The 25,211-nt window shown below is 40.8% G+C and overlaps 4 protein-coding genes across 5 annotated transcripts; 3 read left to right on the top strand and 1 right to left on the bottom strand.

Moving 5' to 3' along the window:
* The first annotated feature begins 781 nt into the window (after positions 1–781).
* On the top strand, positions 782–2,460 carry LOC146378731 (polyubiquitin-B). Its single transcript, XM_084941737.1, has 2 exons — positions 782–887; positions 1,553–2,460. Exons 1-2 carry the CDS (start codon positions 803–805, stop codon positions 2,248–2,250), a joined length of 783 nt encoding a protein of 260 aa, XP_084797863.1. The 5' UTR covers positions 782–802; the 3' UTR covers positions 2,251–2,460.
* A 3,245-nt stretch (positions 2,461–5,705) lies between these two features.
* On the top strand, positions 5,706–14,454 carry p2rx5 (purinergic receptor P2X, ligand-gated ion channel, 5). Its single transcript, XM_084941714.1, has 12 exons — positions 5,706–6,157; positions 6,586–6,736; positions 6,972–7,043; positions 7,136–7,211; positions 7,453–7,537; positions 7,719–7,799; positions 9,956–10,097; positions 11,996–12,129; positions 12,215–12,308; positions 12,400–12,465; positions 12,641–12,729; positions 12,818–14,454. The coding sequence occupies exons 1-12, from the start codon at positions 6,027–6,029 to the stop codon at positions 13,074–13,076; spliced, it is 1,380 nt and encodes a 459-aa protein (XP_084797840.1). The 5' UTR covers positions 5,706–6,026; the 3' UTR covers positions 13,077–14,454.
* Positions 13,779–14,420, bottom strand: emc6 (ER membrane protein complex subunit 6). The gene has a single exon (XM_084941718.1). The coding sequence runs from the start codon at positions 14,418–14,420 to the stop codon at positions 14,088–14,090; it is 333 nt and encodes a 110-aa protein (XP_084797844.1). The 3' UTR covers positions 13,779–14,087.
* An 891-nt stretch (positions 14,455–15,345) lies between the features above and the next one.
* shpk (sedoheptulokinase) lies at positions 15,346–25,167 on the top strand. Of its 2 annotated transcripts, XM_084941715.1 has the most exons (7): positions 15,346–15,769; positions 15,849–15,990; positions 19,888–20,062; positions 20,154–20,306; positions 20,472–20,647; positions 22,354–22,554; positions 23,782–25,167. In XM_084941715.1, exons 1-7 carry the CDS (start codon positions 15,632–15,634, stop codon positions 24,174–24,176), a joined length of 1,380 nt encoding a protein of 459 aa, XP_084797841.1. In that variant the 5' UTR covers positions 15,346–15,631; the 3' UTR covers positions 24,177–25,167. The 2 variants fall into 2 exon arrangements, with proteins under 2 accessions (XP_084797841.1, XP_084797843.1); XM_084941717.1 differs by lacking the exons at positions 15,346–15,769; positions 15,849–15,990 and adding an exon at positions 16,001–17,445.
* The last annotated feature ends 44 nt before the right edge of the window (positions 25,168–25,211 follow it).

Genomic DNA, 25,211 nt, shown 5'->3' with positions numbered 1-25,211 from the left:
TAATGCTTAATTATTTTTGTCACAGCTTTTGTCCTGCCTCCCTACTGTAACCCCCAGTACATGGCTGCCCCTCTCTGAGCCTGGTTCTGCCCATATGGAAAAGAAATAGTAAAAACTTATATGATTTACTCATGAAAGTGGCCACTTTCTCATTACTTTCATATATTGTTTTAGTAAGTATCCAAAACATACAAGTTTCATTATATAAATTTTCAAGGGATCTTATATCTGTTTTCACTCTTGTATGCTTTTCATACAAATTTCACACAAGACAGATACAAACTTTATAAGATTTATATATATCTTTTCCATATGGGTGGGGTCGTCTGGTTGTTGGGATTTCCTCTCTGTAGGGTCTTAAAGGACTTTGAGGGGACTATTGTTTGGTGATATACAATTGATATTAATCATAGCATAATCATACATCAATTCATGTGGTTCACCTAGGTTTATCATTTTAAATGCACATGTGCAGTAGTTGTATTAATCATGCTACATATTATTATTATGACCACTGAGGCAGGGCAGCTATAGCTATACATAGTGTAAGATTAACACGGGATAAACATAACAAAAACAATAAAGTTGTGAATTATTTTTTTAGGGCCATTCATTTTATTCACTTTATTGGGGCAGAAAAATAGATTCATTTACTACAGTTTGAAACAAGCAAACATACAAAAGTCAGTTTAATGCAATGTAATGTAAATTTTCCCTATCAAAAGAAAACACTGGACAATACTAATACAATAAAAACTGCTAGAACAGGGATCTAGTTTCATTTGCGGATGAATATCAGTCGATGACGCTTCTCCAGTATAAAAAGTCCTGTTTCCCTTGGCAACTGCAGTTAGAGGGTGGTGTCTGTGTATTGAGAGCAAGGAAACGTAAGTGAACTCAAGCTGTAAGTATGACTATGCGGGTTTTTTTAAAAGCGTTTTTTGTTAGATTTCTGACATCAACTGCTTTTCCGCTGATCTGTTCTTTATTTAGTTATTTTTTAATGTGCGACCCAACAGCTATATAAAGAGTGACTGTAAAGATGTAACTAGTTTAGCAACTGATATACCAATTCTAAAACGAATACTGTCGTTATGTTACGTTGGAAGCAAGATGCTTTCTGTGAACTATGCCGTAAAAACGCTAACGTTAACTAATAAAAATGGCTACCGTCCATTAGGGTGTAACGTCAGCTGGACAAAAAGGAGGCAAACAACAATAGATTATGTTAAAATGGCGCTGGTACGCGAAACACCGGTTTCCTACCAGTATGTTATAAAACTGGTGTATGACTCAGTCCTGTTTATCGCGCCTGCTGGAAGGATAACTAGTAGACCGACTGATAGTATATAAAGAAAACGTATGCATAAGCCAATTTTGGTGTGCGTTTCTACAAGGAAGAAATAATTGCCCAGTATTTTACAAATACAGTACTATTTCACAGCATGCTGATCAAACATCTTTATTAGTCATATCGTGTGTGTGTGTGTGTGTGTGTGTGTGAGTGAGAGTCTTATGTTTTACTATTGGTAATATGGAGTCTTTTTCACAGGAGAAAACATGCAGATCTTTGTGAAAACCCTAACTGGTAAGACCATCACACTCGAGGTTGAGCCCAGTGACACCATTGAGAATGTCAAGGCCAAAATCCAGGATAAGGAAGGCATTCCCCCCGACCAGCAGAGGCTGATCTTTGCTGGCAAGCAGCTGGAAGATGGTCGCACCCTGTCCGACTACAACATCCAGAAGGAGTCCACCCTTCACCTTGTCCTGCGTCTCAGGGGTGGCATGCAGATCTTCGTGAAGACCCTCACTGGCAAGACCATCACCCTGGAGGTCGAGCCAAGTGACACCATTGAAAACGTGAAGGCCAAAATCCAGGATAAGGAAGGCATTCCCCCTGACCAGCAGAGGCTGATCTTTGCCGGCAAGCAGCTAGAAGATGGCCGCACCCTCTCCGACTACAACATCCAGAAGGAGTCCACCCTCCACCTTGTCCTGCGTCTCAGGGGTGGCATGCAGATCTTTGTGAAGACCCTCACTGGCAAGACCATCACCCTGGAGGTTGAGCCAAGTGACACCATTGAGAATGTCAAGGCCAAAATCCAGGATAAGGAAGGCATTCCCCCTGACCAGCAGAGGCTGATCTTTGCCGGCAAGCAGCTGGAAGATGGCCGCACCCTCTCTGACTACAACATCCAGAAGGAGTCCACCCTCCACCTTGTCCTGCGTCTCAGGGGTGGCCAATAAATGTTTCAATGTTTTTATTTACTTTGCAACAGAACCTAACTGAATAAAGGATTAGATTAAATTCTAGGGTGGTTTCCTTTGATTCAAATGCATATACAGCCTTACTAAAATGCACTTGCATGATAAATCATCTTATGCTGTATATTAATCAACTTGTGTTATGTTAAGTTGGGCTTTTGATGGCTTAATAAAAATTTGAATAAACTCAGATTCTGCCCACACTTGTTTTTCTCTTCAGACCAGTTAAGTGAAAAGTGTTATTTACCAGTTTACTGAGATTCTGGAACAGAAACTGAGCTTTTATACGACCGGTCACACTGTGGCAAGATGAAGCTTGTTATTCATGAAATGCCACAGGAATCCTTCAATCAAAACTTTATTGATCCTGAAGGTTGACCCCGAAGGAAATTGGGTTAAAGCTGCCGACCTTTGCCAGTGTCATCTTACCCTTCCGACCATACATACATTACACAAACATCACATGGGGAAGACGGGTCAGAGAGGTATAACAATGGAAAATGCACAACATGAGGAGGAAAAAATAACTCCTCCCAGACTGAGCTCCAATGGGGAGCTCAGTTTGAGAACAGAAAAAAACACCTCAGCACATAGCACATGAATCATCACAACATGGAAGACATAAGCTTTAGAGGGGGTGAGTGTAGGTCTGTGTCAGTGTACATGCGTCTGTGTGTGTGTTCCGTGTTCAGCCGAGAGAAAGTGTGCCTTCACCCGGTTAAGCAAAAGTCAACAATCTTTGGTCGACACGCGGGTGGCCTTGAAGGAGGGGGAAGAGAGTCACAACACAGTCTTGTTATCTAAGGGACAGAATTGTTATTCTGTCAGCTTTTGCCTTGAGCATCCAGCTGGAAGGCTGCATGAGATGAAGATGGTAGTTGTTTTGGTTGGTGCGAACAAACTGCTTCCAATTTTACAGTTGGTCTAATGTCCGTCACTGGTCACCAGGTCTCTCAATTCCTGTTGTTCTTCTTCAAGACGTTATCCAAATTGCAGAGCCATGAGCTTCTCCAAGATCTTATCCATATTGTGTTCCAAAAAAACACAGTCTCACAGAGTACTCACAGCCCTGCCCATCGTCTATCATGTTGGCCAGCCTTGTGGCGATAAGCCAGGTCCGAGCCAGCTCCAATCAGCCAGAACTCTGTTATCATGGTTCCGAATTGGTAGATGTCATTCAAAGTCCTCCATCGAGAGTGTCGCCAGACACACGACGCAACCGACCATCGAGTATCCGGCAGCAAACGTCTCTGCAGGACAATCAGGCTCTCCCAAGCTCAGGAGTTGTCAGTTTCATTAAGGGACCAGTTGATGAAATCCATAATTCTTCTGTAGGTTTTTAGAGAACAAGTCTGGGAGACTCTCTTGGGGTTAGAGAATAAGCGAGACTATACAAAAGACATGAGAAGCCAAGCAGGAAAGATAAGGGAGAGGGGAGAGGGAGAAGGAGCTTACTTCTGTGCTTACTAGAAGTTCTCCAATCAAATCAATCTTCATTCTGGTTACATGAATTCGCAGGGCCACAGGCTCCAGGTGTTCCAGTGAAATCCAGTCCCAGAAATCTTACCGAACACTGAAATCGAGATTCTAAGGTGAGAGCATGCTTGGCGTTTTGGTTGGTATAGCTTACTACCACAAATATGTGCCCTGAAGCAGATGTGGAAAAAGATGCAATAAAATGGTTAGTATTAGGTTCTACACCTTGAAATCAGCTGCTCTAATACCACGGAAGTCAAAGAAAAATGATATTTGCAGACATGACACTTTTCAAAGAAGTCAGGATAGGAACAAATAGTAAAATTTGTTGAGTTTAATGAATTATTAATTATTAACTTACATAATAAAATCTTGATTTGATTTTTAGACAGTTGTTGTCATTGTTCAAACTTTTCCAATGCAATGTTGTTGTTATGATATTGTACTGGAAGAGTTTATACCACACTATGTCAAATGTAAATAAAACAATGCACTGATTGGGAAAACAATTTCAAATACACTATAGCAAACAATGTGAGAAATTCTTATTGTATTTTGAAGTATATGCCCATTTCCATTTGATGCCTGCTACATGGTGCAGAAACACTGGGACAAGGAAGCAAAAACCTGGCACAAAATAAAAATGAAACATATAAAATGAGCCCTATTCACAGGTTTAGCTTTTCAGAAGTAAAGATGGCATGGGATTCAGAACCTGGGAAATGTCCTTGAACAAGAGATAAGGTTGAAAACTAAAACGAACTGGCTGTGATCTTCGGGCATAAAAGATGATGCTGTAGTGAAACGCACTGCAGTTCTGATAACTAATTTCAATAAACCTCTTCGGTCTTCTAATATGAGTTGAAAACGTTGTAAGCAAAGAAAAAACTGAATAGAATAACAGCTTCACTGATCCCAAGCTCATATAAGATAGATTGGTCAAGGTGAAGTGGAAAATTACATCCTCAGGGTGAAAGTAGAGAAGAACACTTTATACTATACCTTTCACAATAGTTTGGTGGGACAATTATGAAAATATCATGTAAAAAAAAAAAAAAAAGCATGGGTAACTGAAACATACGAAGGCCCACTGATGTTAATTGATATGTTGTTTTACGAGCAACATATGCCATCATTCTTCGTTTTTAAGGAAAACACCTTAGTTATTTCAGCAAAGTGAAAATGCAAAAGGGAAACATACCAGAAGTGTTTGAAGCTTTAGAGTCAGAATGAGCATGTATTTATGAAAACCAAACAAGTCTTAGATGAGATGAGAAATACTTTATTTATCCCATATTTGTGAAATTCTCCTGTTACAGAAGCTGAAATGATGACCATCACAACCAATGATAACAATACTGATAATAATAATATCTAGTAGATGCCAACCAGATGTCATCTACTAGATATTAGCACATGATGGCATGTAGTGTTAAAGATTTCCTGTACCTGTCCTTGTGGCAGCGGAGCTGAATGAGTCTGTTAGTGAAGGCGCTCTGCTGCAGCTTCCTCAACCTTTCTGCAGCATTTCTCAACAATGAATATGTTGTCTTCATTCTCAGTTCTTCCAGTTATAGACGTCAAGTGCCTGTCATTCTTTTTCTTTCTTTCCCTCTTTTTTTTTTTTTTTTTGACTGGCCATCCATTGCAACATAAATTCTATAAATTCTCTCCCCCCCCCCCAAAAAAAAGAAACCCCGAAACAAAACACTGTGCTGTGATTTGAGCCATCGATAAATAAAAAAAGTACTAAATGTTTCTGCTCAGCATGTTCATTGTGAACAACACAAACAGAATGCGGTACAAGTGTAGAACGGCACAAAACTACAAACATGGCCGAATTTGGTAAATAGCTTTTTCTATGAAATTTGCTTTTTTCTGGAAGAACAGCTGAAATTCGAGGGTAGTAACCCATGGCAAGTGTGCGTTTAGCTCCGTCCACATTTTTCTTTTTAAAAATGCAACAGTTACAAAAATAATTTTACCATACTTGTAAACACTCATGACAGTGTTGGAAAAGTACAAGTCGCCGTATTTGCACAGGAATGAATTATTAGCAAAGGTGCTGCTGCACACAGCTCATGTAAGTCAAAGTGAGTGTGTAATCAAACCATGCAACAACATAAACTTTCCCTGCGTCGCTCTTCCAAAAGGAACTGAGTCGGTGTTTTGCAGCCCCTGTCTCAGTGGGTTTGCCCGCTGCATGACAAGAGAAGCAGCTGTATATATCAGCTGGGGGACTGCGAGCTGCCGTCTCACTCGGCTCCACCGTGCGGGGAGGAATGGCAGGCTGGGGGGGCTTCTTTTTTTCTCTTCTCAACTACAAAACGGAGAAATATGTCATTGCAGAAAACAGAAGAATCGGAATATTATTTCGGCTCTACCAGCTGGCAGTGCTGGGATACATTATTGGGTGAGGTGAACTGCATGCACCCCCTCCAACTAGCGTGTTTCCTTTATGGAATAATAAAAGGGAGAGTGACTAACAAAGTTAAAAATAGTGGAGCTTGTGGAAAGGTTTTTACTTTGTGTTAAAGTGGTAGCGCAGTATGGGCCTTTCCTACTAATACTCCTGTGTGGGTTATCTGGTTAATAAAGAGAGGACAAACTGTAGTGTGACATTTTTAAGTGGCTGGTGGTTATACAATCAAGCCTGCTATTAACAGTCGATTTGTCGTTCAGTAATCTTTAATTTATGGTATTTTCAAGCGTTTTACCCCTTATGCATATGCGAGATATTTTCTAAAACACTTTAATAATCATAATATTAGTAATAATAACATAACTCTGCAATGTAGACAAGGGCATGAACACGTCATGAAGTTGTGCTGAATGTCCCAGGTGGGTGTTTGTGGTGAAGAAGGGGTACCAGGAGAAAGAAGAGGCCATCCAGAGCTCAGTCATCACCAAGCTTAAAGGCGTCACTCTGACCAACACTTCTGAGACGGGGCCTTACCTGTGGAGTGCCGAGGACTATGTCATACCCCCAAATGTGAGTCTATCTTTTAGTTTGTAGGATAGCAACACTGATGGCACTGATAGCAGCACTCGCTAATTATGTTCCTGTCAAGACATATTATGAGGCTATTGAATGTTTGTGCTGCCTTGTATCATTAGTCTCAATGTCTGTCTCGGTAGATTTAACAATATTGAGCTTCTTGGGGGCACTAATTTGTTTAACATTTTGCTTCTTCATCTCACTGCCAGGACTTAATTTTATTTTGCAGGGTGAGCAGGTGTTCTTTGTTGTAACAAATTACATAGAGACCCCCAATCAAAGGCTGGGCTTCTGTGCTGAGGTGCGTATTGGAAGGACATTAGCATTTTCTGAAAGCAGAAAAGTCATAGTAAAAAAAATTATTTTTCTTTTTTTTTATTGTGCCTCTAACAGAGTTCCAAGGTGCCAGATGGACGATGCAAAACTGATGATGACTGCATGGAGGGGGAGCCTGTAACAGCAGGTCATGGTGAGGGATGTTCACTTCACTTTAGTCATGTAAAAATCTGATTGTTTGTTTGGATTTATCCTCGCTTTTTCCATTTTCTGATTTATGATCTGTATAATGAAACAATACAAAATATTGTCCTGATACCGCCACTCTTTAATATTACACATTTCATTATGTCTCTCTGTGTCTTTTCATTTTTTAAGTTCTTGTTCAGCTCCACCACACAGCCTGCCAACTCTTTGCTCTCTCTCTCTGTTAGGAATCAAGACTGGCTTGTGTTTAAACAGCACCGGGACCTGCGAGATTCATGCCTGGTGTCCCGTTGAATACAACAAGAGACCCACGTGAGCATTCATCATCCCTCACAGAACTTTGGAAATTTGCCATTTTGAGCTGCTGCTGCATTAACACTGGCTCTGATCCCTCACACAGACCCAGATATTTCACAGGTTCTATTTATTACTGGCATAGGCTGTCGCCTCCCTTTTCTTTTTTCACACAGCTGCCTGTCTCTTTCATTTCCAGAGAGCCCTTACTGAGTGATGCAGAAAACTTCACCATCTACATCAAGAATTTCATCAGGTTCCCCAAGTTTGAGTTCTCCAAGTAAGTAGCTATAAGTGGCTGCTGATTGCTGGTGTGCCTATGTCTTCCAGGGATTGGGGCATAGAGTGACCTGGGGGGATATGCACGCTCCAGTGGCTGCTTTAAATAGCTTTAGGGTGCAGAGAGCCTTCTATTTATACCATTCTGTGCATTGCACTCAGTGAGACAGTGAAACAGTCATCTGAGACGTCCTTGACAGCAAGCCTTGCCCTGGACAGGTGTCTGATCAGAATGGGCTAGCCCAGTGAGCTACCCTCTCCGCTGTTCCCTGCACGAGTCCTGCAATAATGCACAGAGATGCCCCAGCTATAGCTAATTCATCTGTCAAGGTCTTACTATAATTACGGATACATCTCTTATGTTCCCCTACTAATCTTGACATGCCTGTGATTAATGAGGTAATGCTTTCGCCTGAATGGAACTTACTTCAAATGGCCGGCAACACTACACATCTTACAGTGTCCTGTATCCAGTTACGTTTTTTTCTTTTGCTTGCAGCTAGAGGGTGTAAGCTTTGGTTTGACTGACATACGCATGCTGCATGTGCCACTTTTGTAGTGTACACTGAAGAACGCTTAGTCAGCTTAGTTGGAGTCCAGACAGTGAAACTCTGAAGTGCACAGTGGTACAGATGCAGATGCATATGTGCGTATCTGAGGACCAAAGTTAAGGCAAAGTTAAAATGGTATGAGATCACATTAAAAAGCTTCTCACCTTTTTTAAAAAAAATGTTCTAAACATTTATAATCATATAAAAAAAGGAAGATAAATCTTAGATTCTGCCATATTTCTAGCCAAACTGTGGCACTGAATTTGTTAACATCTTTGTGCAAAAAGTAAAATTTTTTGAGTTGTTTCCTTCCCCTGAAGCAGAATAGAACAGGTTGATTTGGAGAACACATATTCCATCATAACTGAGCAAAAGTGTCACTAGTCAGCCTGTTATTCTTAGCAACAAAGAGCTTTGACCGGGTCATTGTGAGTGTGAAGGTTCCTTCAGGGCAGAGCTCTAAAATGCTGGAAAATGGATGCAGAGTGTCCAAAAGCGGCCATAGAAGATCAATACATCCAGCTTTATTCACTGCAGGAAAAAAACAAAACAAAAACAGATAAATCAAAAGACATCAATAAAGACCAAGTGAGCAAAAGTCAGCAAAAGTTATATTAAAAAATGTAGATAATGGAAAAAAGTCCTATTTATTGAGAGGACCACCTAGTGCTATGGAAGTAACAGACTACTGGGCACAAGAAAACCATCAGGAGGAAGAAAATGAATGAATCTAACCAAAACTGGCTTAAAAAATCCAGGTCCTGGCAGTCCTAGTAGTTTATGCGAGTAATAAAGTAGCTTCTTTGTGGGCAAGTGACATTAAAAATACACCTACATGCTTCGGCTTACACCTTCTTCTGGGTGTGAAGTCTAGAGTTGTTTTCTACCCTGGACAAGTATGTCTATAATAAAGGACCTTCACGCTCAGCCAGTAGCCCCTTCCTGTTCAGAAACATGGCCTCTGTTTTGCATCTGAAGGATTCACAGTGCTGCAGGATAATAGGCTAAGCCCAACATTTTATGGTGTAAAGAAGACCAAGGGTTGGGCCTTAGTAAAGCAAAAGGAAGAAATACCAAAGACTAATATATATTCTAAAAATCATATTTTCAGAGATTCAAGTTTTCAGTCAAATTGTCAATATTATCCTAAGTATGACAACCGGTGGTCAGACTCTGATGTTGCACTTTCAAGTCATCCATCCATCCCATTTTTCTTAAATGCTTATCCATCTAGCTGCCAATGTCAGCTAAGATGCAGGGTACACCCTGAACAGGCAGCCAGTCCATCACAGGGCAAAAAAGAGAGCACACATTCTCACATCCACGCCTGCGGCCACTCAGAATGACCACATAACACAACATGCATGCCTTTGGTCTGTGAGAAGAAACCCCAAAAAGGCACATGGAAAACATACAAACTTTAGACAGAAAGAGCACAGCTGGTTCAGGCATGGAACCAGCTGTGCCTTATCTGCTGCCATCAGCAAAACCCTGATAACTCTAACTTCCATCTTTTCACTTAAGTAAATGGTTTGTGTCATTTCATTGAGTGAAAACACAAGTTTCTGATATCATTAACTCCACATCTGCTGTCTATTACTTCTAGAGCCAATGTCCCTGAAACTTCTGATGAAAGCTACCTAAAGAGATGTTTCTATGAAAAAGAGAATCATCCTTACTGCCCCATCTTTCGCCTCAGAGATCTTGTCAGCAGTGCTGGACATGACTTCCAGGAAATGGCTGTTAAGGTACAAAGTGAAACAACAACACTCAAAGAGAGCAAATTCCCCTGAAGGGCAAGACCTATGCTAAAACTTTAATGTTTCATGATCATGTCAGCATTGTTAACATGGAAATCTACTGGAGTATATTAGTGTAGCATATTGATCATTTTATGTCGTTTTGAAATCATCAAGCGATGTATTGAAAAAAGAGCTAAAAAAAAGAAAGTTCTTATGTCCCCCCCAGTGACGAATATATTGGTTTAAAGTTTGGAGATGATCCTAGCTCATATGACCCTGACCTTTGACCTATGACCTTTTAAGCATTACATGCTAGAATAGTGTATTTTATGATCTTTACCTTAAATACTGGAGCAGCTCTGGCTGGAATCTTTGACTTCTATAAGCTGTAAAACATGAGATTTAAGGATATAATTATGTGGTTTTGCAAAGCTTTCCAGCATCATGGTGACGTCATAGGATGTTGTATTGAGAAAATAAAAAGTGCGTCGTACAGCTCTTTGCATGCCCTTTCATATGATATAATACTCAATATGGTTTAATTTTTTTTGGTCAAGGTCAACCTTGACCTTGGGTGCTAACATTAAAGGCCAATGTTAACGGCCAATTTTAGGTACTCATGTCCCCCAGGGTGTAGCATATTGTTGTGAAGTTTGAAGATTTTTTTAAACTGATTTTTACATTTGGTGTGACCTTGACTTTGACTTTAACCAGATTTTGACCAAAATTGAATCAGCTTGAGTTGTTATTGATATCTAACCTCAAACTAAATTTGAGAATGAATGAATGAATTTGAAATTGAAACTTGACAAACTCTGGATGCAAAACAGCAAACAAACACACAGACAGACAAACAAACAACCAGAACTGATTTCATGCCCCTATCCTTTGTGTGTGCGTGGGGGGGGGATGTACCAATTAAGACTATATGGTTCCTCACTTCCTCACAGTCATTTGCTAACAAACTGTAATAGAAATCTGGCACTGATTGCAGTAACAAATGTATTTAGTAGGATAAGACATTTTGAAAGTGATTGGAAACAAAGTATGTCTCAGTAGCTCGCCATCACTTGTTTAGATTTCTTGAGCAGATCTTCTAACATTATAAAATGTTAGAAGAGGACAAAGTACAGTGAAGATTCTGCAATACACAGTTTATCTCTCTGTGGACACACAAACTCAAATCAGTTGACTGATTTATAGGGAGATGGTCTGCTTGCACAAAAAAGCTGATTTCTTTAATGATTTGTGAGAAAATCTGCTAATATCCCACAAACACTTGAATCTCTCTGCAATGCAAATACAGTAAAGCTGTGTATTAAAAGCCAGCCTCTGGTAGACTACTAACAGCAGGGTCATTTTTGAACTGGTTAGATCCACATACATGTCGTTATGTGTCGTTGTCGTGAAGCTTTTTGACACATCTTGTGGTCTTCATCTGTATATGTATATGTATCTATTATATAATCAGCTGGAAGAAAATGGATGATGGACGTGTGGAGTTTTCAGTAGTATTTAATCCTTTTCAGTTTCTGTTTAGAGTTATGAAAAACTGAGTTTCTGGAACTGTGTTTAAGTAAGATATTCCTCTATTAGCTTTGATGCTCCACATTGGCTGGTCCCAAATTAAATCTGTGTTGCCCGTTACAAGCAACTTCAGTTTGAGGCTCTGAGGGAGAAAGATCGGGGCACCTCAACTGAATTACATCCCAAATGAACACAGATGTTCAAAATAAGCATTTTCTTGCCAAAGGCTCATGTAACTTGATTTTATCTGCGTATGTCTTCTGTGGTCGTGGTATGTTATGTTTAAAAAGTTTTACTTTTTGTAAAGCACTCTATACGGTATGGTTTGTGGTGTATCCGCTGATGTGCTATTAATATTTACCCTTTGTGTCCATCAGGGCGGCTCTGTTGGCATTCTCATTGAGTGGAACTGTGACCTGGATAAAGATTATTCTCTGTGTAATCCACAGTACAGCTTCACCCGTTTGGACATTAATTTGAACAACTCAATCACATCGGGATACAACTTCAGGTATGGTACCCACTACCTTCACTCTGCTCACTGTTTCCAACATGTTTTCAGCCTTTACATCTTATGTCAACTATTTTTTCTACAGATATGCCAGATACTATAAGGATCAAAATGGGGAAACCTATCGCACGCTGTATAAAGTGTATGGGATTCGCTTTGATATAATGATCAATGGTCAGGTACTGTGGAGATAGTAGCAGTTTAGTTTTTTTCTAAAGCACATCATTCTGGTGGGAGATTAACAGTGAGTTTCTGGTTATTGTTTTACAGGCCGGGAAATTCAATATTGTCCCCACAGTAATTGCCATTGGCTCAGGTGTTGCTCTCCTCGGTGCAGTGAGTAATTTATTAGAATATTCTGCTGACGCATGTGTGGATGATTGCTGTGCAATTACCACGGTGCTAAGTTCAAAAACTGTCATATTACAGGACAGTGGATGATGTGTAAACCCCACCAAGAAAAGTAATATTCTCTCCTGTTCCAGTTCATTTGTTTATTTTTCTCTTTTAGGGAGCCTTTGCCTGTGATATGATATTATTGTACATGATGAACACGAGCTCCTTCTACAGAGAGAGGAAATTTGAAATCATCAACTTCAAGTAGGACTTCATATGTTTGCAAAAACTTTGCCATTTTCTAAATCTTGCTCCTCACTTTCGCACACCTCTCTAATGCTGTGTGCAACAGAAAAGAGAGGACCAAAGTTAAAGATGAGAAAACGGGCCATCGGGAAAAGAGGTCCAGAAGACCAGGGACAGAGAAAGGGGCTACAAATTCCATCAAAAATCCAGGAGAAACTGAGCCCACTGCAGGATCTTCTGCAGAGAGCCAGCCACCTACAGAGAAAAGGGGTCCCACAATTCCACGTAACACGGGACAGCGATACTCTGCTCCACCCCAAGGCACCGAGACGAAGCATCATATCAGTTTCATGGCTCACAATTAGGTCTGCAGGCAGAGCAAGATCACCTGTTTGTTTTCCTGCATGAGGCGGAACCCAAAGGTGGGACTGACGTCCACGTCTTACCTGCCGGCACAACTGCTAGCACGGTCACTAGCATGAATGATGCCCTGACTGAAGATGTGTTGATCCAGGGGAATGTAAATGTTGTGCAAAGTGCATGAGGTCAGGACGTCAAAGAAAGTAGCAGGGTCACGATTCAAAACAGATTCATTACCACTCAACTGGCAATTAGCAGTGACAGTAATTACAATATATAGTAATAAAAGTAAAAAAAAGTAGGCATGAAAGTTTTTAAAAACTACACTTAGAAGCAATTCATAAGAAAATGTGTGGTCTTAATTGTGTTTTTACAGCTCAACACATGTATTGTGTTGTTAAAATGCACAAACACTGTTGCTGCTTTCTGCTGTATGTTCAGTTAACTGTACTGATCATGGCTTTGATATGAAGCTTTTACACAGTATTCACTGGCGACACTGAAGAATACAGCCTGACATGCACTACGAGTCCAAGTGGACATATTCTCTGTGTAATGAATGGAAACTGAAATGCAGAGTCTCCCTTTATTGTTTGCTATTCCTGTTTCTATTTATTGAATGTTCTTTGTCATTGGAAACACATTTTTGTCATCACAATTTTATTATTATTAGTGACACTCCCCAGTGAAGAAAAAGTGATCCAAAAAACTTCTAGAGAGATCTTTAATCCAGTCAGTAATTACATCTGCTGTTTTCTGACTTAGTTTAACTTGTGAGGATTTGAGCTGTAAACCTACATTATAACTATAGCTCTCTAAGTACAGGTTAGAGTTCATTCTCTGGTAAATATGGAGGAAAGAAAAGGACAGTTAATTCTCTTAACTCATCGTTTAACATATAAACAGTTCACAATGGAAGCCTTTCACTAACAGCCTATCTACAACAGCAGGGCAGACAAACCTAAAGAATTACAGAGCATTAGACAAATATTTCTGAGTTATTTCGAGTAGATGTTCTAGTATACGTGCACCATCCCGTACAAGAAAGTCCAGAACAGGACATATGTGAAGAGGCCTCCGACAAGGCCTCCGGTAAAGAGCAGCCGCCGTGATTTGAAGAATTTGTTCCATCGCCGTCCGGCCTTGAGAATAAGCAGCAGCGAGAGGAGAAAGGATGATAGGAAATAAAAGATGAAGCCGTACAGTCCCGTCAGGCCAAGGATACCGGCTGTTGCTCCTGAGAGCGCAGACACAGAGGTGCGGCAGTAATCCAGCACTGCCGCGTTGCCTCTCACTGCCACTTCACTGATGAACTGTGGTCCCTCGCGCTTGGCCCCAACTCCAGCCATCTTGGCTCTGGTCGGCTACCACAGAAGGTGCTGCTGTAACATCAAAGATTAAGGCAACAATGTTAGAGCAACAGTACCTACTATGACTTTATGTACCTCGCACAATGAGGTTTTTAATTCATAAATAATCAAAATCGAAATAACATGATGAATAGTAGGACTAATGATTTCAAATCCCAAAAATCCTGACTCGGGATGCTTTATAGAATTAACACCAAATAGAAATAAAACAAAAATAGCTCATTTAAAACATTAGAGACCAATCGGTTTTACTTTAAAAATCCATTGACAGACAATTTTCACCAGGAATAATTTAAGGGCCATCTTACTGCTGGTAATGAAGGTTATTATATTAAAAAAGAAAGATTAAAATAAAAACTACCGATCATCATGACACTGTGGAATCAACATAAAACTACAAATCTGGACACATTAAAGCTCTTCACTCTGCGTGACAAAGAAAGCAAGTCGGGTTCGCTTAGCTATTGCCAAACTTCAAGGTGATTCAAAGCCTCGTTTTGACATAAAAAGGTAAAATCATACGACACAGACATCAGTTTTCAAACTACACAAAGCAGAGTCAGACTATTGGGGGCTAAACTGCACGTCAGCTGAACTATTTTAACATTTCTACCAGTGCTAATTCTAGCAGTGCTAGCTCTCCCAGCTGCCCACTGACGGTGACAGGCTCTCACCGGAGATTAATGTAGGGACTTCCTGTCGACTCCTCACGACGCGGTCACAAAAACACAACATGCAAGGTTTACTTAGCAAACCTGAATCTAAAGCAGTTACAGGAAAAGTCAGCTGCTATCACCAAAAGAAAAAGTGCATTCATTCTCGTTCGGATGACACTCCTATACGAAAGTCAGCCATGCTCCTGCGCAGTGCATTGTGGGAAGGCGGTAGTCAGCCTCAGGAGGAGCCGATTTGGTGCATTCCTTGACAGTAAAACAGTAGGAAATTGATCCATCCTGAATAATGTTTAAGCAGGGAAGCTACCTTTGAATTTGTATTGAAGGAGACACTATATTACATCAAAATGTAAATTCGTTATTTCACATTTCTGGCTAAAACAGCAGTTTTATAACAGCAAATTCCATCTAAGTAGCAAAGAAGCTCTAAACTCCTTTAATCACATGAATGCAGCAGTGAGGACTTTGGCATTTCGGTATGAAAAAAGCTCAAGGTACACATCGTAAACATCAGTCATGTCTAACTTTATCCTGGGTTTGGACGTGGGTACCTCTTCAGTAAAAGCCGTTTTATTAGACAGAGGATGTAGAGCGATAGCTGCCAGTCAGTCTTTACCGACTGTTTCTGATTTAGCCGACGATAGCGGGATAAAGGTGAGTGCGTTCACTTGTCCCGCAAGTTTAACTACAGCTCAGTAATCTAAACACCTCTGTGTGATTGTGTGTAACGCAGGCGAAAGAGCAGGACACGGGTCGGATCATAGACACTCTGGACCGGTGCATTGGCCTCCTGCCCAGAGACAAACTGCAGCATGTGTGCTGCATCGGGCTGACCGGACAGATGCACGGAGTTTTATTCTGGAAACCAAAAAGCGGTAAAGTTATTCTGCGCGCGGGCTGTGGCATTTCATCGTCAGTGTGGTAACTTGTGTAACAACGGCTCTATGATTGGAGATTGTTTCTGATTTTCTTTTCACGGGAAATGAGAAAAACCTGATCAAAAACAAAATCAGGTGTCAAAGGAAAGATTAGGCATGATTTTCAGGCTCACGTGCAGCCCTGTGCCAAATACAGATGACACTGCGCAAGAGCCAAAAGAGTCTTTGTTTGGCGAAGTGACGAAACAAGTACTTCGGCTCTTTACTCAAGTAAAAGTCATAATACCAATTAAGAAATGAGTCAAACGATTTCGCACTACATTCAGGAGCCATTTCAGAATTAGAGACATTACTTTGACAGTGCTTTGACTTTTATAATACCACATAACACAGGTTCTGTTTTTTTCATTGTCTACCTCTTTCCTGGGACCCAGATGTGGTAGGGTCAAAGAGTGAAGGTAGAAAATGGATAGATTTTAAGATCTACAAATTAATAAGTAACTAAAACATTATCATGAATGTAATGAAGTGCAGTCCTCACTTACATCTCACCATTGATCCTATCTATGCCCTGATCCAATGGCATGAAGCAATGTGTGATTAATAGTGCTCCAGTCTAATGGTAAATTGTGAGTGGGGAGTAGTTGATCATGTTTTAGGACCTTTACCACCCGATGTCCCTTCTCTGAACACAACCATCAGGGATTCAGGAAGCATACTGTGTGTATCAGTGTAATCTTAATTCTTGTATCTTGGATACATTCATTTAGGTGGAGGATGGAAACATTTGTGTAAAGATGGATGAATTATACCAGGATCATCACAGATTAGGTACTGAAGTGATGCAAATCTTAGATAGATTGGAGAGAATTTTTCTTAGGGTGTTTACAGCCACACATTTGGACACTTATACAGCTTACACTAGGACACACTGGAAACATGTACACCTCCTGCAAAGCTTTCTTGACTTACCATGTAATCACCATTTAAAAGTCCTATAGTTTTCTGACTATCGCGCTGTTTATCAATAGAATATTTTCATTTATTTTCACTAAGTAATTATTTTCTCACTTGTCAATCTGATCTCTTCCCAAGATATTTTAATCTTTCCACACTGCCAAACACTCTGGAACCTATCAGGGTTCGTAAGGGTGCTTGCTTACATTTCAGATGTGGTGCTTAAAAGTGCTTTTTTTTTTTTTTATCAGATAGAGAAATAAAATGAGTCGCAAAATTTCTCTGCCTGGGCTGCCTTGCACCTCTGTGGCTGTCTGTTTCAATATGTGAACCGCCTCTCCCCCTAACTGTCGGGATGAGCACGCTAACATACCTGCAGTTATAAAGTTCTTAAAAAAAAACCCAAAAAAACCCCCATACCTGCAGTTGCTGTTTTAATGAGTGTTTGATGGAAAACGACAATGGCGGAGTTTGCGCTCTCCAGTCGCATGATAGGTGAGTCCTAGTAAATAATTTTCCAGTACATGTACGTTACACATGCTAATTTTTAAAATTATGATTATTATTTTGCTAGCTATCAAACTCGCTGGAGAAATGATTGAAATGCAATGAGTGTGATGCAATACGGCAGCGCTATTATACAGTTAGTTATGGCATGGAGATTTATGGAATATGCTGTGAACTTAGCTAACATTACTTAGCAGTAGCAGTAATATGTGTTACTTTACTCATGTGAAAGCTTTAAACTAGGGCTGGGCGATATGGCCTAAAATTCATATCGTGGTATAATTTGAAGCATGTGCGGTAACGATATATATCGCGATATATTCTTTTCTTCTGTATAACGTATTTTCCACACTATAAGGCACACTTAAAATCCTTTAATTTTCTCAAAAAGAGAGTGTGCCTTATATATGAATTCTGGATTGTCAGAGCATTACGGCTGCCATAGTGAGGAGCTTCGCGGAGTAATCTGTGTCCAAAACCTCGTCCCTTTCAGGTCCCAAAGTCAAACCAACACTAAGAGTTAAAAACGGTCTAAATTCTTTCATCTTTAATAAAATCATCAGCGTTGCTGCTTTATCAGGTGTAACAATTAAGTTTAACATCCATGCATCCATAAAAACAGAATTTATTAAATTTAATGGAGTTAGAAGTTAACAGGAATCACTTAACAAAAAGGCTATGAAAACTATTACTATTTGTAGTAATTACAAATTATTTGACTGTTTGTAATTCTTTGTATTACACCCCCTGGCATATGTTAATTTTGTTCTGATTGTATACATGTTCTGTATACTGTTTCTTAATAAAGTTTAATATTTAAAAAAAAAAAAAAAAAGAAGTTAACAGGAAGTTAGCTCGCTAGTTTCCACCTAAACATGACATACCATGTTCTGACTGAGAGATTTTTGAAACTAATTAAAACGTACAGCTCTGCTACCACTTCCAACATAAATGAAGACAGAAAACTAAACAGCAGTGGCGTTTGCAGGGTTACTGAAGTTGGACTACCTGGTATATAATGTTGTGCTATGTGATTGCTAGCGACACAGCTATGTTAGCATAACATTAGCACAGTGAAGCTGGAGGATGAACGCCAACTTTTTTCCCACTAGTTAACGTGAGGGATTCTGTATGAACAAATGCAATCGCATAGCAGGATGCTATACACGGGCCAAACTTCAGTCAGGAGAACAACTGAGATTATTCATCCACAATACGAGGTTAGTTATTAATATACTTCAACAATATGGGAATAAAACAGCTGCGAGAGAATTCAACATTAACGAATCAATGTTACGGAAGTGGAGGAAGCGCAGTTTTTGGCTTTCCCCATATTTCAAAAGTGCTTCATCTCTTTGCTATGACTGTCGCCCGGCATAATTTGCAGATGATAATGGTTGTAGCAGCTGCGATGCTTTCGACCAAAACAGACGCAGCTTGATGACATCATCAACATGCGCTATCGCGATAGTCAAAATCTCTATCGTTGGCCAAATTGATATCGTTTCTATCGTATACAGTGTTGCCAACTTAGCGACTCTGTCGCTATATTTAGCGAGTTTTCAGACCCCCTTAGCGACTTTTTTTTTCTAAAAAGCGACTAGCGACAAATCTGGCGACTTCTTCTGGTGTTATTGGAGACTTATTTATGACGTCTTTTTGACGTGAAAGCTCGTATCGCTTTTACTCTCAACAAGCAGCGGGTGCTGCCGTGGGCACCTCGACCGTGCCCAAGCGCGCACAGGCGGAGGATAGTCCTCCCCCAGCTGCTATCAGGGCAGGAGATGTTCACACCTGTGCGTCCAAACTGCAAATGAATCGCGCATGAGCGAAGCCGCTGCTCCCGCACTGACTGTAACGCAGTCAGTTCTTCTTTTACTGTTATGCTGTTTTGTGGATCAGGTTTAAAACTACTTATAAACACACACACACACACAAAGTAACCACCAGAGTGCCTATTTCGGGTCACTTTTGCCGGTCCAAGCCCGGATAAAGGAGCAGGCTTGGAATTGTGACATTACAAAAAACAATAATTGCTCAAATAAATTTAATTCGTAGTTCTAAATAAACTCTAAATGCATTTAGGACGTTTTTTACTCACTTTATGTCTCTTCCACGATGTTATTTCTCTCTCCAACAACGTAGGTTACAATTATATTAGCATGACCAATTATGCAAATTAGGCGATGACGTCATTTAGCGACTTCTAGCGACTTTTAGGACAGCCAAAAGCGATGGTATCTAAAATAAGCATGCAGTTTAGTTTGACTAATGTTTAAGTGGATCCAGAGGCTTTAGAACAACATTGACTGATAATAGGACAGGGCAAAGGACAGAGTCTTTCAAGAACACAGCAGTCAACATAACAACTCAAACAAGGGTTGTATTAAAGTTGTAAGCACTCAGTTGACTGTCTTTTGCACCTCCCAGGTTGCGTCTGGTCCAATAGTGATTCCTTAACAGCCAAAGACACCAGTCAGCTGATCACCTGGCAAGATGGACGTTGCAGCAATGACTTCCTCACCTCTCTTCCCAGACCAGACTCTCATCTCAGTGTCGCCACGGGGTTTGGCTGTGCAACAATCTTCTGGTACATGAAACACAAGTAAGCTCACATCTTTAAAAATAAATACATTATAAATAAATACATTTTGCAATTGTGATACAAAAGCTGAAGCTGTGTGGTTTTGCCGCAGACCCAAATTCCTTGAGGACTTTACGGTTGCAGGTACTATCCAGGACTATGTGGTGTCCATGCTGTGTGGTTTGGACAGGTGTGTGATGACACCTCAGAATGCAGCCAGCTGGGGCTTCTTCAACACGTCATCCAATCAGTGGAACGAAAACATGTTTGTATAGTGTTGAACGTCCTTCCTTTTTACAACACTTTACTAGATGCACCTACTGCATGAAAACTGTTGTGCATGTTTGGTTTGCAGCCTCATTTACCTAACACTTTTTGCATCAGTGCAAGCATACGTAACAAGCACTATATGTGTGTGTGTGTCCTCTAGTCTGAAGGGTGCTGGCTTCCCTTTGCACCTGCTTCCTAAGTGTGTGCCATCTGGTAGCTTGGCAGGAAAGACCTGCTCTCAGTGGCACGGCATCCCTGCTGGCACGCCAGTAGGGGCCGCACTAGGAGACTTCCAGTGCTCCGTCTACTCTTGCATGAGCGAACGGACAGATGCAGGTGAAACAGGATATCCATTTATCTCTCTTAATGAACTAAATGCACAATGTTCTCACAGTTGATTGTGGATCTGCATTTATAAGTTCATTCAGATTCTGATAACTTTATTAATCCCAAAAGGGGAATTTGTTTACAGCTTAGCTGAATCACAAACCACACTATTGCCTATTGTAGCCAACCTTTACATGGAGGAAGTCGAATGTAAGGCTCTTGGCTCTTTTAAAGGGAGAGTACCCAGCCACTGGTACAGATATGTAGACGACACCTGGGTCAAAATCAAAATACAAGAAGTGGAATCCTTCACTGCGCACATTATCACTGTGGATAAAAACATCAAGTTCACCAGGGAAGACACAAAGGATAACTGTTTGCCTTTCCTGGACTGCGCTGTGCACATTGAAGAGAATGGCAACCTCAACATTGAAGTTTACTGGAAGCCCACACACACGGACCAGTACCTCCTCTTTGACTCCCATCACCCTCTGGAACACAAACTTGGGGTAATCAGGACCCTACACCACCGGGCAGAACATGTTCCCTCTAAGCCTGAAGGAAAAAAGAAGGGACACACACATGTAAAGGAAGCACTTAAAACATGTGGTTATCCTAATTGGCTGTTTATAAAGTCAGCAAAGATGCACAGAAAAGAAGATCAGACACCAGCGAGGGCGGATAAGAAAGACAGATGCAACAACATTGTCATCCCCTATGTAGCCGGTGTATCAGAGAAACTCAGGAGGCTCTTCTCCAAGCACGACATCCCAGTGTACTTCAGACTCAGCAACACACTCAGACAAAAACTGGTTCACCCGAAACACAAAACTCCTAAACACAAACTTAACAATGTGGTGTATGCTGTACAGTGCAGCGAGGAATGCCCAGACCTCTACATCGGAGAGACCAAACAGCCACTTCACAAGCGCATGGCACAACATAGAAGAGCCACCTCCACGGGACAAGACTCAGCTGTCCATCTGCATCTAAAGGACAAAGGTCACTCTTTCGAGGATGCAAATGTTCACATTTTGGACAGAGAGGACAGATGGTTTGAAAGAGGAGTGAAAGAAGCCATTTACGTCCACTGTGAGCGACCATCTTTGAACAGAGGTGGTGGTTTACGACACCAACTGTCTGCCATCTATAATCCAGTTTTGAGATCCCTTTCCAGACGCCTTAACGCCCACTCACATCCTGGGCCATCTGACCTCAGGAAATCACATGATAGGGTGGGGCCAGGTTTCACAATGAGCTCACCCGAAACCCTGGCTGATTGTAACCCACACCCGCTTTCACACCTTGGCTCACGTGATTAGGTAGAGGATCATCAGGGGGTCCTTTGTCCCTCTTTGGGGGGAAACTCCCACTAGGTTTAAATCTGGGGCTCTCCACCATTTGACTCTTAGAACTGAAGAAGCTTCTCGGATGAGAGGTGAAACGTCTTCAAGCAACTCAAAGAAGTCCAGACGCTTTTCTTTCCAAGCTCCTTAGACTACGATGACCTGGATGACTGAGAACCTTCACAGACACAAACCACACTGTTGCATGTCAAGTGAGAGATCAACAAACAATGAGGTCGAGGAAAAAAATCCAATATAAAACTCATTGTAGCTGACTTAGGGGTTTATATTTCAGGACAAACACATCACTAACCATCACAGCTAATTCTCTTTAGCTGACAGTTTCTTTCTTTTTTTCAAATTTCCCAGTCCTTAACATAAGCACTTCAGCCCAGCTGACCTACGCCATGCCAGCTGACTTCAAACCTCCAGATTCTCTTCAGCCCGCCTCGTCCATCTCCTACTTCCCTTACTTTGAGTCCACATACTTGGCTGTTGCAGCATCGCTCAATGGCGGGAATGTGTTGGCAAGTTTTGTGGAGATGCTGACTTCCTGGATGAGAGAGCTTGGTTTGTATTCTTCTTCTATTTTCTAGACCTTAATCCATCGTCATCCCTCTCAGGAAAACCAAACAGTGCAGGCTGACTTGCAGATGGACACAGACACTGTGATGCCACACATTAGTTTTATTTTTTAATCATGATTATTACAAAAGGCTTAAAAAAGTAGAATAGCTTAGTAAAGTCAAGTACAATATAACGAAACAAATTATTTCAACAGTTTCATATTCATATGGTGACAACTTCACTAAAAATCCTACCCCCTCTTTACTCTAAAACGGATTAAAATGTAAAATTGCGCATCACATTGTGTATTGATAAGATTTGTGAGACCAAAAACCTCAATAAGAAAATGTTTACTGACACTTTGCATAAACCGGCGGATACCAATATTCAGGGTTGAAAAAGCTGTATTTTGGCCATTTCTTTTCTCTTTTCAGGCACAAATCATAAACAGATTTCCCTAACGTTTGTTATGCGTAGTTATTTATGTAATTATTTAACCTAACTGCTCGGATTAGCTGGATGTTGTGTTTGTGGCTTTCCAAAGAAGTGTGTTGCCAACAACAAGAGCTCCCACTGGTGGGAAAACTATGTAATTTCAAAACTCAAGACATAGTTGAAGGATGTTTCTTCTGTCTCTTCTTTAGTTTTTACATTTTTTTATTCATCAGCAGTTATAATATTGATACAGATAGATCAGCAAATAGCTAACTTGATGATTACGCTGTGCCCATCATTTATGTACAGTCTTTACATAAAACCTATAACTAAAGGGAATGGCACTATAAACACCAGGTTTAAAACTGTGGTATATTCTGATATACAGAAAGTTTTATCTGCTGCTTAATCAGGGTTTATGTGAGCTCATTTGGAAAGATCCATGTACACCTCACATGCTCATATACTTAACATATTCATAGAGATGATAAATGACACCTCTCTAAACTTGTTACTGGAGATGCAAGAACCAAAATACATCCCAGCTTTATTCAGAAACGTTGGCAAACAGTTCTAGGGAAAGGTTATACTTGCAGATCAACAATCAAAGCTGCTTAAAGATGAAAGCAAAGACCAGAGACGGCGCAGAGATTAGAGAAAACTGACATTAAATGAATAATGAATCATGAATGCAATAAACAAAATAACAACTGTAGAACAGTTAAACTAAAGTCTGCACAGATAGATGACACTAAAATGCCCCCCTCTGCTGCACCCCCCCCCCCATCTCCACAGGTGCAGAGCTGAGTGACTCGTGCTTATACGAAAAGCTGATTCATTGTGCCCTGAACCAGGAAACCAGCAACCTGAGGGTGAGTCCTACTATCTTGGGAGAGAGACATGACCCTCTCTGCCTGGGCCACGTGACTGGCATCTCCACCTCCAATCTCTCCCTGGGTCATGTGATCAGGGCTCTCTGCCATGGAGTCCTGGACAACATCACCTCGATGATGCCCGTAGAGCATCTGCAGCAGGCGGGGGTCCGCAGGATTGTGGGCAGTGGGAGTGCGCTCGCTCGGAACGAAGTGCTAAGACAGGAAGTGGAGAAGGCGTTCCCTCTGCAGGTGGTATACGGACAGAACGCAGACTCTGCTTTGGGCGTGGCAATGATTCTCTGTGACCGCCTTTGAATTGGACTCGCTATCCAGTTCTGTCTGTTTACATGACTGAGAATTTTGCACATCAACTAAAGCTGACCCTAACAAATCTTACACAGCTCATTTTTATTTTGAATCTTAAAGCAAAGGCTGTGTTTGACAGGACAGAGATCCAATGTTAGCAATTTTATAGGACCAAAAGATAGAAGATGTTCGTGAAAGCTCAAAGATTTTACTGTGACTGAACAGCTCTCATCAATATACTGGGCATTTCTGATATTTGGGGTTGGATTTTGTTACAGTGTAAGTCACAATCAAAGGACGGCATCTTTTTCCTAGACCTAGCTGCTCTTCATTCCTCAAGAAAAAAGTCAGGCCTCTGTCACTTAGCTTTACAGCTGCTTAATGCAGCACCAGACAGATGCATTAAATGATAGAGGCAACAAATTCAAACTTGTTAACTGTAGGTGTCTGAAATAAAATAATGACATGGAGAGAAATCACAGTGAGTTGGAATGCTTTAAAGCTTCTGCATGATTTATGTGCCCTGAGATGAAGATGCAATCAACATGTCAACACTGAAGCAGAAAACAGCATGTTGAGGTGCCTTCATTTTAGGTGTCTGGGACAGATTCATTTGTAGTTTCCTGTGGGATGGGTGTTTCCTTTTCAGCTGCCTGATTGAAACAGGTCGAATCTTTGTGTGTTTGTGGGTTAAGTATTTCAAAACACTGATTGATCAGAATTCAGTCTGATCATGAAGCGCAGATTACCAGGGTGATCCACGCTTGGTTTAGAATCAACCAGTGTCATAATAGCAGGAATCCAATGGAATGGTTTCATTTTTAGCACCTTTTTTCATTCATATACTGCAGTTTGTCTTGAGAATGATGAGAGACTTGAGTGTTTGTTTCAGTGTAGACTCTCACAGTGCCCGTCAACTCCCACTGAGCCTTATTTTTCTTTTTTAATCGCACTGTCACAGCTTGGCTCACAGGCTCAAAACGGAGGTAGTAACTAGTAATGAATCTTTTAACTAATTGGGCCCAAGTGTAGCTCATGCAGCCA

Source organism: Perissodus microlepis, chromosome 10 (assembly GCF_051167445.1).
Source record: "Perissodus microlepis isolate ML-2025 ecotype Zambia chromosome 10, ASM5116744v1, whole genome shotgun sequence".
NCBI classification, from domain to species: Eukaryota; Metazoa; Chordata; class Actinopteri; order Cichliformes; family Cichlidae; genus Perissodus; species Perissodus microlepis.
This window is presented reverse-complemented; position numbering and strand designations above follow the sequence as displayed.